The sequence below is a fragment of the Limulus polyphemus genome, unplaced genomic scaffold (assembly GCF_000517525.1).
Source record: "Limulus polyphemus unplaced genomic scaffold, Limulus_polyphemus-2.1.2 Scaffold427, whole genome shotgun sequence".
Classification (NCBI taxonomy): Eukaryota; Metazoa; Arthropoda; class Merostomata; order Xiphosura; family Limulidae; genus Limulus; species Limulus polyphemus.
The window spans coordinates 33311-48770 of NW_013666037.1; the positions used below are offsets into that span (position 1 = coordinate 33311).

Here is a 15460-nt window from a genome sequence, read left to right on the forward strand (position 1 = left end):
AATTACATCATATCCTATGACATTCATGATGTCATTTTGTGATGGGGAGATAAATATGTAACATTCTTTTGCCTTGGGATGTTACAAGTGGGTTCTCAGTATTTCATCGTTTTCAGCATAATGTTTCAGCAAGGCCAGAAAATTGCCAGGATTTTTGGAAGAATTTGCATCTTCTGGATCGCCACAAAATGCCAAGCCTTGTTTTCCTAAAAACAAAATTGCACAAACAGTCTGGTGAATAATATTTTTTTCTGGGTTATATGTGATTGGAGGGCACTGTTGGTAATAATATCAATTCTACTTGGTGATGGATGTCAAATTGAAGCCTGCATAGAATCGTGATGATAAACAAGCTTAGAATGGTTACTTAAAGTATCAGTAATTTGTACCCAGTTGTTAAGTGATTTATTAACAAGTGCTACTTTATCACGTCGACTATGCACTGGAAGAACGGTAAACAAGGATCACAAAAAACAATGCCATCAATTTTTGGGCTATATAATAACCATGGGTATTTTTCAAGCCAGGCTATTTTAAACTTACGATTACATCCATGAGAAAAGGTGGTAGAAAAACTTTTGGTGGTGCCACATACTTATAAGGATAGGAATACTTTTCAGCATTTGATAAATTACTAATAACTTGGCATTTTTCACCAAGTGATTTTGTTAGTGTCAATACATTGCCAATGTCAGTGCATGGCTCAGTGAGCACAGAAATACCATGACAAATCTCTGATGAATCCATGATTGTTGTAGTGCAATGCGATGATGATGGTCCAGGAAGAACTGAGTTGTCAGTGCTTGAAGCTCAAGTAAACCAGTTTGTATATCATCAATATCATCACCACAAGAACATAGCTCAATAGCGTCACCCTCACAAGCTTTATCTTCATCGCAGGCACCGAAGAAAGATTGAGATGTTGACTGGGATGTGTCATTAGCAGTGTCTGAAAACAATAATATATAGCAATTTTGTCATTTTAAAGAGGCGACCAGTATATAGCTTTAACATAACATTGTAGTTTATACGATACATAAAATCTGTAATAAAGACTGTTGTTGTACTCCTATCTCCTAGTTCTGTACCTTGGTCGTGATGTGCCAATCCTTTTATTTTGGTGGCTAAAAAAAAAAAAATACATTCGTACGTCTCTGCAATCAGTTTCACGTAAGGAAGTTCTAGACTTCTGTCGGGTATAAATACGCGTCGAAAGATTATTATTTAGATCTAGACTGCGTGATTGTGAGTTTAGCGATAAAGAGCATATAGTGGCGATTTTTAAAGTGAAATTATCACATACTGTGTTGCAATTCGTCTCGTCAATTGTGTTTTAATGTAAATGAATCAGGCTGTTTGGACTTTGACGAAAACGAGACAATTACTTAAAGCTCTGGATACATCTGTGATAACCAACAATGTAATGAACATTTGTATATACGTTTGAATTGGTTTAATATAGTGTTTTAAAACAATTGGACCGTGTTGCTGTCCAATTATTTTTGAAATTTATCGCCAACAAGTCACTTGCTGTAAAGAATCCGACATACAAAATCTTACAGTAGCAATACAGCTTCGGGATTCCATTTACAAAGTGTGAACAGAAGCCATTGTATGCGATTATTTCAAGCCAAACAGTTCTAATGTCTCATCAGGAGAATGTAAACTATGAGGAAAACGTTAAATACCATAAGCAGCTGCGTTATATCTGTATAAGGATAATCATTTTTCATGACAAAAATAATGCGTTCGGCAGAATCCGACCCCACCCATGCGTACGAGTGTGAACTTAGATAAAATACTTATAATCACTAAGTAAACTCAAAACAAAACTTTGTAGTCTTATAGAATTGTAAAGGATCTTACATCTTTATCAAATATACATTGTTCCAATGTGTTAGTGTACTTTTATTGAAACTTGAATATACAGTTGATTAGCTCAAGGTGTAGGCTTCGATGCATCTCAAACACAAAATCCGAAAAATCTTACTAGGTTAAATTAACTTTAAACCATAGATTGAACTTCACCTATCTGGTATTAGACGAAAGGCCTCGTCGGCACTGGATATGGTAAATGTATTGTGGTTTATATAATTCTTGTTTGCTTTCACTCATAAGTTCTTAGAATTTGGAATTTCTCGACGAGTTGATCGAACTTTTATCCACAAGCATAAGCAGAAACTCTAGACGATAACGTTTGTGCTAATAAAGTTTCCAACCGCAGGTTTAATGTTTGTTTAAACATTAAGGTCCACGAGGTCAGTGTGGTTGCACAGATTTATTCTCTAAATAAAACGAGACGATTTAAAATGTATTACTGGATGCACTTCCGCAGGGTCCCGAAAGTGTTCTGTTTCAAGAGTAAATAAAACCAAAATTAAGAGTAACAAATATTTTATTTTTTGCTTTTGATGTTCATATGTCATGCTGTGTTCTAGCTTACAGGGGCAATAATGTTTCTCGTGATTCATAGCATGCGCACGTTTTACTGACGTCACAACAGTACAAATTGCAACGTTAAGCGTCCCTTATGTGGCATCATTTTAGTGTATACTAACTGACTGACAGACAACGCACTGTTGTATAGTGGTGCGAGTCGTTAAAGCAGGTGACCCCTCCAGGTGGCCTTCGGCCCTCTTTCAGGGAAATCACTCCTGAAACAGAAAGCTATCAGTAGATTACACAGAAAGTTAGAAAAATATAAGTGCTTACGTATGGTCGTTTAACTCCTGTTAGATACTGTGGTTCTTGCTACCGAGGTTGTTATTTAGTTAACTGTGGCTCCTGTTACTAAGACCTTTTTTGACGTTAATAAGTATTCCTGGTTTCGAGAGTTTTGTGTGTATATTAACCACGGTTTCCTGTTATCGAGATTGTACTTTTGGTATTTTATTAATTACGCTAACCTCTTCTGATATGTAAATTAACTAAAACGCTCGTAGTGCCCCCTACACATAGTTTCTACTGGATGATGAACACCACCAAAATAGTTTAACTATTCTGTGGAAATATTTAAGCATTGTTATTATTATCGTTATGAATTAAAAACTTTTCCATTTCATATTTTTGAAGTCATATTAAAAAGTGATTTGAAATCTATTTAGTTTTTCCCTAAATACATCAATGACATTAAAAATTTTTGAAGTTTTTGTTGTTGTAGTAGTCTTTACTTTTTTTAAATATAAAATTTGTATAAAAATTAATAGTACAATAGTTTTGATTCCAAAAATTATTGAAATAAACTTGTAAGACAAAACACAATTATAAGTTTATTAAACACGTTCTACCATACAATAATGATGTCGGATAGGGGGTCTGTGAAACCTACCGTTCACAACCCCATCAGTATAGAGGTGCCCTGAAAAATATCATATTTGGATTAAATGATGTCTTTCTTCTCTCCCCTTGGTAGAAATAAGCGTCTTCTAGAGGGGGGACTGGTAAATGTGGAACTACTGGATAGCTATACTTCCAAACTCGGCCAAGAGGTGGCGATAGGTATAAAACTCGATCTGAAATAAAGTTTCTAATATATATTTATATAAATAGTTACAAAGAGTTTCATTTATCATTGAGTCATTAATGATGTTACTATGTGTACTACAGAGCATTAGAAAGATGTTCGAGAAATTATGGTATATTACTTATATATGTTCATTTATATCTGCATGTCAGTCACGATATTTGAATAGAATTTAGATTCCACGACAGACAACTTGTCAATGCTAACATTGACTCCGTTGTAAATAGTATTGGTTCTGATATATCAAAATTCACTCACGCTAAAAATATCCCATCCTCAACTCCCTCCACCCCACTGTTTCCCGGCCATTTAAACTGGTATCCCGCTAGATAATAGCGAGAAAGGAGATAAACCGCCCTTCCTAGAGGGCGTGGCATAATTGTCATGAGGTTAACACTAGTCGGCAGTCATCTGGAATAAGACTGAGAGAGAGATTATTTATTTGAAAAAGGCCCAACTCATGGAGATAAGAATCGTTATTTGTAACTTCTTATCTGCAGTCATTGAACGACAGAGAAAAACATGTCCAGCTAAAAATCAGTAAAACATAATGACTAAATTTATTAATGATTTGCACGTTTCATGTCTTGACAACTCTTTGACCTTCCTCTTATGTTTACAGAAAGTTAAGCTACTGTACTAACGACTCGCAACAACAAAATGCGAAAACTAGTCAATATGCAAAATATGTAGAATGAGATAATGCGCTCCCACGTGTTTCGTAGTTGTCCTTTACTAGAACTATTTATTGCAGTACACTGTAAACACATAGATGAAAACAAAAAGTTAATTGTCATAGTCCTTAAGAGCCTTAAAATATTTTCGTGTAATCTTTTTCTTTTTTGGTTTGTTTTCGTAAGTAGATAAGGAGAGTGTTTACATTTTTAATGATATATATTTGATTAACTGTTTTCATGTATATACATGAAATTTCGCTGGCAAAAATACATAGTACGTGAATCAATATAGATAAGAAATAAACATATCATTATGTTATTTATCTGTCTATATATATGTGTGTGTGTGTGTGTGTGTATTATACTGTTTTACATACATACTTAAGTTACACTATACCGCTAAAGTGATCAAACAATTAAGAACTTATTCAACGGACCTTCATTATCCAGTATTCATTGGTTACTCCTAATGGCACAGCGATATGTCTGCGGACTTATAACGCTAGAAACCGGGTTTCGATACCCGTGGTGGGCAGAGCACAGATAGCCAATTGTGTAGCTTTGTCCTTAACTTAATTCAATGGTTACCTAAGTAACGTACACTAACCAACCCCACTAACAAAACTTAGAACTCTGAGGAATCGTTTTTAAAACATGACCAAAATGACTCACTTCTAACACTAAATAAAACACTGATTGATATATTTTCCAGGTTCGTAACATAGAATTACAAATGCTCTTCCAGAGGTGATGCGAGACCTACGACCTCAACACTAATATCCCCGAAGCTCCAAACAGGACGTGCAGTCCTCAGAACTTGAATATCATGCTTTTGGCCAGTTTTTTTTTTTTTTAACCACACTAACAAGCAGTAATACTGCATTGTATCCCGTTCGCCCTATCATAGTGGGAAGTAGCCAGAGTGATTGATGGCCCTATGTTCCGTGATAAAAATAAAATAACACTAATTCAAAGGCAATTCTACTTCAAATCAGCCGAGATAACAATCAGACTGTAGATATGTCATGTCACGCAGCGAGCACAATTATAAAGAATTCAAATGAAATGTCTTGAGAGTAGAACGTTAAAATGTAATAATAACAAACTGGCCACGTGTAATAAACTGTGTTCCAGTATAACTTTCATTTAGGGCTCTCACCTGTATTTAGTGCCCGGCATGGCCAGGTGGATAAGGCGCTCGACTCACAATCTGAGGGTCGCGGGTTCGAATCTGCATTCCACCAAACATGCTCGCCCTTTCAGCCGTGGGGGCGTTATAATGTGACGGTCAATCCCACTATTAGTTGGTAAAAGAGTAGCCCAAGAGTTGGCGGTGGGTGGTGATGACTAGCTGCCTTCCCTCTAGTCTTACACTGCTAAATTAGGGACGGCTAGAGCAGATAGCCCTCGTGTAGCTTTGCGCAAAATTCCAAAAAAACAAAACACCTGTATTTAAAATAACAACCGATACGGTGGGCGAGTTAGCCTTGTTCGCATATCAAGATAGAGAAGACGGTGTGTGCAAAAAGTCCTCCAATCTACATATATCTTTAATCTCAGCGTCATCTGTGAGGATAGACAATAAATCAAGAAACTTATCTCGATATCATACAACACAGATTCCCTCGATTGTTTCAAGCGTTGTTAAGAGCAGTGGAAACTTCAGAGTGCGATTATCCCTCTCATTTTCTTAACTCCCACTTCTCTAGGCCTATTGGAAGGGGTATTGAAATAACAAAAGCTGTGAGATGAGAATCATTTGCCTTTGTGTTTTTGAAACTATTACTTTATTTCAGCAAATGGAGGAATGCTTATGGGAATATTGTTTTAAGTAGTGTTTGTTACGCATAGAATGATAGCAGCGTTCTATCACTGATTAAAATTCCACTAGTAGAATACGAAAATAAACTAATATAAAAATCACGTAACGCTTGAAGCCGATGAAGAAATTGGAATTTTCGTCCTGAAAAGCTAAATGACTAGGTCGGAGAGATCTAGGGGTCAGATGTAACCGTCCCTAAATTTGATGTACTGACCAGATGACTAGAAGAAAAGTAGCTGGTCAGCAGCACCCACCACCATTAGTTCTTTGTCTAATTCTTTGAACCGATTAGCAGGATTGACTTTCATTGAAGGTGTGACGCGAGTTCAGCGGCATCATGTCTCGAACCCTGGACCCTTGGATCCGAAGCTCGATACCCTAACATTATATCATACCTGCACCAAGACGAATGACAGAAATTTGCAAATTTAGTAATGTTGCTTTTGTGATCCGTAAAAGTCAAGATCATCACGCGTTAGTATAAGTAGTTGGGAAGTTAATTACTAGAAACTGTTAACCCTTTAGCTCAGTTGGTCTAGTACTCGCCTGATGTGCGTGATCATGAACCAAGAAACTCGTAGAATTAGATTAACACAGTTATAACAAAGTGTTATACATGTTCTCAATACCGTTATCTGTTCATTCATAAATTTGTTTTCCGTGAAGGTCAGAGGTCAAATGCCGACAAAGCATTACAAAGATAAACATTGTAAGATGCAAATTTTTGATCCATAAAGTGATGAAGACTCATTTTCCTGCTATTTCTGTTAAATCATCATGAATAATTTAATACAACTCTGTGAATGTAATCTTTAAATAGTCTATCACAGTTCTAAGTATACTGTTACAGGTCTGCAAACAATATATTGTTAAGTTTGCACGAGAAAAAGTGTTGAACAGGAAGAAAATCCCGCATTCTGTAGCTGTCGCAGATTTGGAGTATTTGAAGATATTTTCTTGTTTTATTATAAAGTTACTAGCAGCAAGAAAGAGACGTTGTGTCTTTTAACGACTGAAGAACTGGGCGTGGCCTAGTGATTAGTGTCTCGGCCTGAATAAATATGTAGTTAAGGTATCTTATCATTAGCATTACTATTTGACAGAGCTTGATTGGACATAGTTTCTTCTCTGTGTATGTTTGTAATGAAAATATAACGACCGAAATGGTGGCTGTAAAAATCTATTGTATGACATTTATCGCCATTTTATGGCCATTCGATTTATTAGTCTGACAAAAGAAACAAAACATTGAAAATTTCAAAATAAACCTGAAACCAAATTCTGTACCCAAGAGAAGGCACTGTGGTAGCTCAGGCTAACCCAGTGCAACCTTCATTGAGGTGAGGTTGGGATAATATATCTGATGCAGTAAAAATGGAGGATTTATTGAGCCAAACAAACATAGCATGAATTACTAAGATGGGTGTTTCAGTTTTGTTTTTAAAAAGTTTTTACAATGATAACAAATTATAAATATTATTCAATTTCTTTATTGGTATCTATCTATAACCCAAACTCTACTTGAGCTTGAAAAGTTAAAGCGAAATAATTTCAATTGAACGTGGGATGTTTCTCAAGTACTAGTTCTTTTTAAAGGATCACTTAAAACATAAACATTTCTCGTAAAAGCTGTTAGGCTTACATCGTATATTTAATAGCCTTAGTTCCTTTTCAGTTCCAAACACTAGGAGAATAATTATGCCATAAGTGTTTCGTTAACACGTACAGTTTGAGAATAATAATAAATAAATAAACAAATGTATGGAAAGTTGATTGAAATTATTTTTGCGTTATTTTGCTTTTTTCTTTGGAAATTTATTAAATTATATGCTGTTATAGAACAGAACGAAGTTATATAATTATTAATTGGCGGGGGGGGTCGAGGGAGGGAGGATAAGATCATTTGAGAAGAAAGGAATTTGTATTTAGCTATAATCTTACCTACAGAGGGTGCAATGTCTTGTAAAACATACCTTGCGTAGTAGGTGTGGTGATGGTTGCAGGTTTATAAACTGTGCTCTGTTTCTTCAGCGACATGATGGGTGGTTGGATGTGAAGTAAAGAGGGCGTGTAGATCGAAGGATTGGGTGAAGATAAAATGTTAGGATCCTCTGGACAAAGACCACTCCGTTCCATAGCCGCTAACTGACGTCCTTTCGGCAAGAACATTACCAGGAAAATTATAGTGGCATTAAAGACAATTCCAAATCCCATCGAGGCATCGTGGTAACTTGGTTCTGTTGCCAAAGCGAATAGAAGCCAAATAACCCACAGGGGAATTGTGAACCCAATAGCGATTCCAATAAACAAAGCTTCTCGGTGATTCTCGTGGTTTCCTCTGGCTTTAATAGACAGAATCGTGATGGAGAAAATTAAAAACATGGGATAAATAAGAGTCAACAGTATATTGGAAACGCTGCTGTCACAATTGGTGATTGCAGTTCGACTTATAAAATCCGTTGTGGAGCGCTGTACAAGCCATTGTACGTCAATTACAACCTGTACAATTAATATAAAGAAAAGTAAGAACCCTTGGTAGGATGCTGGAAGATAAACACCTGCGTGAAGGCTGAGCAGGAACACAAGTTTCACCAGTAGCGTTGCGAACACTAAAGTGTACGCTAATCCCAACCCAATACGAATCACAGTGCAGGTAATCCAGTGGGCTCTTGGTACGAAAGCAAAGCCTGTGATCGAACAGAAGAACAAACCTAGAAGTAACAACTGCCCAAGGAATAGGTGTCTCCGAATAGATGTCGTTCCGTGCACCTTGTAAAGCACATAAACTTCAAAACAAATTATTACAATGACATTTAAAGACGATAGAACAATAAGGGGAACAATCCATAAGTCATCTCGCAGCCATAAGAAGTCACTTGTTGAAGAGTTTCTCAATTCACACCATTCTTCCAAACACTCACTATTGTTGTCTTTCAGTGTCATTGTAGGATCTTGGATAGCAACGTCTAGTAAACTGAAGTTCGAATCTGAGGACTGGGCAGTCGATGTCAAAATTACGTTTATAGCATTCACAGCAAACAGCAACGCCTTCTTTCGAGAAGCGAGGTGAAGTATTGTCATCTTCTTAGCTCGAACTATGTTCTAAGCAGCCATTCGATAAAGCAACCCTAGAACAAAAAAAAATACTTTCATGTATTGCATACAAGTAAGTAAATGAGAGCTTATGAGAAAATTATCCAAACAAGTAATTGCAAAAACAAGTCGCAATTACAATTGGAGATTGACCAACATGAACAACAGTTTTTCTTTTTCACACTTTCTAAAAATAGTTAATAATACGAAGGGTTAATCGTACTTTATAAGAACGATGTTCTAGATCTCGTGTTACTCTTTGATCTACTTCCTCCATCGTCAACCGTACTCAGTCTGATGACCATGATTACGCATTATTGCTCAACACTACATTTACCACTGCAACAAGCTACTTAGTCAGTCAGTCTTGACAAACTTTCTACAGACCCTTCACTAGAGTCCTAGTCTTGACAAACTTTCTACAGACCCTTCACTAGAGTCCTAGTCTTGACAAACTTTCTACAGACCCTTCACTAGAGTCCTAGTCTTGACAAACTTTCTACAGACCCTTCACTAGAGTCCTAGCCATATAGTAAACGAATTTAATCATAATTAATATCAGTACATTCTTCTGATAGTAACTAAAGGTTAGCCCTGTGGTGGACATCTGGATTTCGGAGTTAGCGAGCCAGCTTGCAATCCGAGCAATACAACTAAGTATTCCCGCACTTTAAGTTGTGGGTGCATTATATGTGCGACAGTCAATCTCTCAGTGATTGGATGCTTCTGACTGGCTGCTATCCCTCTGGTCAGTTGTCAGTAGTTCAAAATTGGTGGCTGCAGCAGATAACCTTGGTAGTTTTGCCATAAATACAAATACAAACAATTTTATTTTGCTGTGCAATTTGACCGAGCATGGTTCAATGGTTAGCTTGCCGGGCTGTGGATCTGCAGGTCCATCATTTACGTACCGTTACTACATAAAAAAAAATCGTGCTATGCGCTTTGAGTCTGTAGGTGCATTATACGATTAACGGTCAAATCCCACTATTCCGTCACACAATAATAACTCAAGAGTTTGTGGTGGAAGTTGTTGACTGGCTACATTTCGTTTAGTCTATCAGTTCAAAATTAAAGAAGGTATGCGCAGACAGCCCTTGAGTAGTTGTGTATGAATATATGAAAACAAACAAATAAACTGTGTACTTTGTAAGGTTTAAGTTTCGAATTATATAAAAAAAACACAAAATCCGACAAGAGATTTCCAATACTTTATCAGTATAATTTTAAAAAGCCCTTATCATCTAGTGGTCAATAAAAATTCACTCATTCATTGTCAGAGTTTTTCATCAATACTCAGACAGTTTGTTTATATCTGAAAAATAGCCTTTTGTATTCGAGATTCATAGTCCGTTATAACAACACACCTTCGTGAATTATCTTGTATACCGTTGATTATGGTATGAGCAATTTGCCAGCAATAACTTTCATGAGGGGAGTCGTGGTAGTGTTGAGTGTTATTTAAATGTTTTTACATCCTCATATGGGTGTGCTGTTATCCCCTTACCATTACTATGCAATGTGATATAAATATAGTTGTACTTGAAGTTGGTGCACGTTGTATTTCTATTTCGCTAGACGAATGCCCTTCTCCGGAAAGGGTTATAACATTATTTTAGCTGTGAGTCTACCCTTGGCTACATTGCACTGTCAAAGGTCGAAACTTCATCGTGAATTTAATACATAAGAGCTACAAATATCGCCCATGGCGACACGCTACTGTATAAGTATAAACAATTTGTTTCTATAACCCTCCATATTAGAAGTAAAACGTCTGTATAATCTGATTTACTAAAGACAGAATACGTCTGGTGAATGTTTTTTTCATTTTAGAGAGTGGAGATGTTTACAAATATTTTCTAAATTGCTTTCTAACGGAAAGATTTCAACTCAAAAAGAAACATCATAATAAAGTTTGTAGTTTTTATTAACAGCATTCTGACGTACGTCATTCTTATCGACGTGTTTTCCGTATATACATATATCACTCACTCAACCTCAAGAGAGTGAAGGGGTACAGTTCTAACAGTGTATGCTTTGCTAATGCTCTATTTATGCATAAGTAAAATACTTTTTTGTGCATAGTTAAAAGCGTGCATTCAAACAGGTGAGAATTGATGCTAAGCCTTGTGCTAATGTTTTGCGAGGAATATTAATAAAAACATTAAGAGTCATAATTAACTAAAGTTAGCCATTTAAATAGTCATAGTTGATAGTCATTCCTGGAGAGAAGGCGACATGACTTATAGTAAACATGATCACTAAAGTCCCAAAAATAACCTGCATGTTCGATCGCTTTCGAAAAGTGGATTATTTATTATTCATCAGAAAATCCTGATGAAGAATAATCCACTTATCGAAGATGCTCGACAGTGTAGGTCTGTTTTTTCTTCCATACTTTGATACGTGATGGAACATTCGAAATGAAACTTTGGATAATTGAATCTATATATCTTTCTATCACAACAAAATCTTATTCTCTTTAAAAGAGTCCATCATTTTTTTAGTTGAATCTAATTAGCTAAGATTTGTTTGTTTGTAGTTAAGCACACAGCTACAGAATGGACTATCTTTGCCGTGCCCACCACGAATCTTTTGTGTGCATGTTGAATTTAATTCTCTAAAAATGAGTAATTTTTTGTGTTGAATCTAATTCTCTATGGCCTTCATTAATCACGAATTTGTGTCGAAACTAATTCTCGAAGTTCTCAATGGTTCGTTTTGTTGTTGTTGTTGTTGAATCTAACTTTCTAATGCCTTAAATAATTTTTGTTTTCGTGTTGAAGATAATTATTTAAAACCAAAATAAATAGTGGTTGAACTATTTCAACCAGCTGAGTCTACAAAGTGGTTGATGGCCTACAGCAAGGTTGTGGTGATCCGATATCAATTCTTGTTATGGTCGGTAGCCTATACGGTCATCTAATTAATTCTCTTTATTTGGTATATAGTTTGCTTATTGTTAAGCACAAAGCTACACAATAGACTTTCTATATCAAAACCTGACTTGCAGTATTATTAACCTTCAGGCTTACCGCTGAGTCACTGAGGATTAATCAGTAATTGCTTAAACATATATAATTATAATGTGTAAATGAATTTCCAATGCTATAACTTAGATATTTGCTAGAAAACTGCTAACAAAGATGATGTATTGATCGAAGGACTCTGAAAAATATCGAGGCATAAGAATACAGATATAAATACGAGTAGACGATTAGTTCAGAAATAGTAAAGGCGTTAATGAGTAATGAGTGTGAATTTTGTTTATTGAGAAGTGATTGAGTAGTTAATGAATTAGTTAAATGTCAGAAAATCATATCAGTGTTAGTTATCGCGTATGTTCAGTTACTTAAACGATTAATCGTAGAATTATGCGTTAGTCATAATACCATTAGCGAGGTATTTCCGTTGAAACGTTATTTGTAAACTTAGGTCTACAGCAATAGACTGTGTTGAAAAGGTATAGAGGAAATAAACTAATTCGTTCTCATTATATTTAAATGATTTAAGAGAACCCGCCCAACGATAGAACACGATACAACAATATATACGTACACATTGTGAGTTAAATACTGCAGTATTTTTACCCAAATGATTTATACTTTAGTTTCAGAAGAGAAACTTAGAGGAATAAGACTCGAAGAATTATTATTATTTTTAAGAATGTCACTATCCAGATAGAATAATCGAAAGGGTACTAAACATAGCAAAAGATAAATCTGATATTAAAGAAAAAGAAAGAAGAAAACATTATCGTCATTTTTCTACACACAGATGGTCAACGTGTTAGTTTTGATTATGCATTCGAAACAACTGAAAGAGGTGATGGGTGAAAACCTAAAGGAAGCATTCAAGAGTTAAAAAAATATATATCAAGGAAACTACCGAAAAATCTATAAAGATGATAAACTACAAAAAATTATAAATTAAATAAAACTTTTTATCTTCCCATGTAATAAAGTATAATGTCAATTATGTCATACAGGATATGTAGAAAATAATACTGATATTCTAGATGTCACTAGAGACATTTTGTTTTAAGTAAATTCCACTTTTGATTACGATTCAAGGTATATTTTTATGTCTTAGTTTGTGCAATACGTAGAGAGCTATAGATGGAAAAACAGAGGTGTCAATTATTTGAATAATTTCAGTAGTCCATTTAATAAAAAATCAAATATTTAAAGGAACCCTTTGTTTAAGTTTCTTTTTGGTCATGCAATAACAAAATAATAAGGTAGGAATATGAAAAAAATATGTTATTAAAAATTCAGAACCTCCTTGAATAACAGTTATTGATAAATTACAGAGGGATCTTAATAAAGTAGTATTTTCCGCCATTTTTTCGAAGAAATACCATAAATGTACAATACAATTACTTAGAACATAAAAAGAAGTAAAGTAAGTGATTTATTTAATTGTTTTGTTTGTTTGTTTGTACTTATACACAAAGCTACACAATGGGCTATCTCTGCTCTGCCCACCATGGGTATCGAAACTCGGTTTTTAGCGTTGTAAGTCCGCAGACATGCTGCTGTGCCACTGGGGGGGGGGCATTTATTTAATTATGTAAAATTTTGGTTTATTGTAAATTTGTAGTCTAATTTAATTCTGAATTAGAATTCTACAGGTTTTGTATTTATTACGTAAATAATACATTTTCAAGGTAATTTACACAACGTTTTTGTGATTTTAATATATTTTGATATATTTTACAAATTGGATAACGGCTTACAACTTTTTGAACATTTTATATTTCTATATGATTAATTTACATTATTATTTTTTTCGTATTCTTAATTTTATTTTTAAATGTTTTCAGGTTGAAGAGTAGCCAAGCCTACGAAACCGATTCTCTAATGAGTTTCATGATGTCAGAAAAACACGTAGGTTCATGAACATAAAACGATAAAATGACATAGCCCTAGCACTTTCGAAAGATAGACCTTTCTTCTTCAGAGGTAAACTAGGAAACTCTAAAGAGTTTATAATTGTAACAATTTTACAAGTTGAAAGGGAGAGTAAAACATTTTTTTAAGGGAAAACCTTAAATTTCCTTTGTAAATTATAACACAAAAATACAAAACCCTATAAGCGGAGTGCTTTCGAAAGATGGACCTTTCTTCTTCAGGGGTAAACTAAGAAACTCTAAAGAGTTTATAATTGTAAACAATTTTACAAGTTGAAAGGAAGAGTAAAACATTTTTTTAAGGGAAAACCTTAAATTTCCTTTGTAAATTATAACATAAAAATACAAAACCCTATAAGCGGAGTGCTTTCGAAAGATGGACCTTTCTTCATCGGGGTCCAACTGATGAAAAGTAGGTTTACCTTTTTTGTGCTAAGGTAATTTTTTGAACCTGTTTGTTTTCCTAACATCATTTGTAAACTATTAGGTCCTCAAGAAATTAATGTCGCCTTTTGGAACACTTTCATTAACCATCCCCCAAAAAACGTACATCACGTATAATAATTAAACGAGTCGCCTAAACGTCACATTAGTGTAGCCTATATAATGTGTAAAGTTTAGTATATTCTAATCCCTTGTAGTGATGGCACACGATGAGACACACATTCGGCATGTATTGCTGTTTAAATACAAGAAGGGAAACAACGCCTCTGTAGCCACAAAGAATATCAAAGAAGTTTATGGAAATGTTTTGAACATTCCTAAGTGTCAACGACGGTTCAGCAAATTTTGTTCAGGTGACTTTAGCCTTAAAAACTGTGATGGCAGGGGCCGACATGTTGGAACTGATATTGATGCTCTGAAGACGCTTGTTGAGTCTAACCCAAGGTAACACACTCGTGAAATGGCCCTGAAATTGTATGTCTCTCATGAAACAATACGTAAACCTCTAAGGAATATGGGAAAACTCCATAAAGAAGTTGTTTGAGTGCAACTCTCCGATGATCATCATTTCCAACGTGTTAACGTTGCTTCGTATATCCTGGCGCGTAATGCGCGTGAACCATTTTTTAATTCTCTAACGCCAAAAACAATGTCTCAGTCCTAAACAAAAACCACTTCCGACCCTAAAACCTGAACTCCATCCGCAGAAAGGGATGCTTTGCACTTGGTGGGACATCAAAGGAGTAATTCATTTCGAACTCCTCAATCCACAGCGAACTGTCAATGCAGATATCTATAGTCAGCAACTGGAACGTTTAAATCAAGCCCTTCATCATAAACGCCCTTCACTCGTCAATCGGAAAGGTGTTCTTCTTCTCCATGACAATGCATGTCCGCATGTGGCACGTTTGACACGACACAAGTTTATTGAGTTGGGTTGGGAAGTTCTCCTCTACCCACCATATTCTCCCGATATGGCATCATCAGAT

General features: G+C 35.4%; 1 protein-coding gene across 2 annotated transcripts in view; it reads right to left on the reverse strand.

Moving 5' to 3' along the window:
* Positions 1–3283: 3283 nt before the first annotated feature.
* Positions 3284–15460, reverse strand: part of LOC111085497 (metabotropic glutamate receptor 2-like) — a 42484-nt gene continuing 30307 nt past the window's right edge. For both annotated transcript variants that reach the window (XM_022384337.1, XM_022384338.1), the window contains exons 2-3: positions 7996–9150; positions 3284–3512 (exon numbers count right to left, since the gene is read on the reverse strand). In XM_022384337.1, coding sequence (XP_022240045.1) covers positions 3343–3512; positions 7996–9103 — 1278 coding nt within the window. In that variant the 5' untranslated portion in view covers positions 9104–9150 and the 3' untranslated portion in view covers positions 3284–3342. The remainder of the gene's footprint in view (positions 3513–7995; positions 9151–15460) is intronic.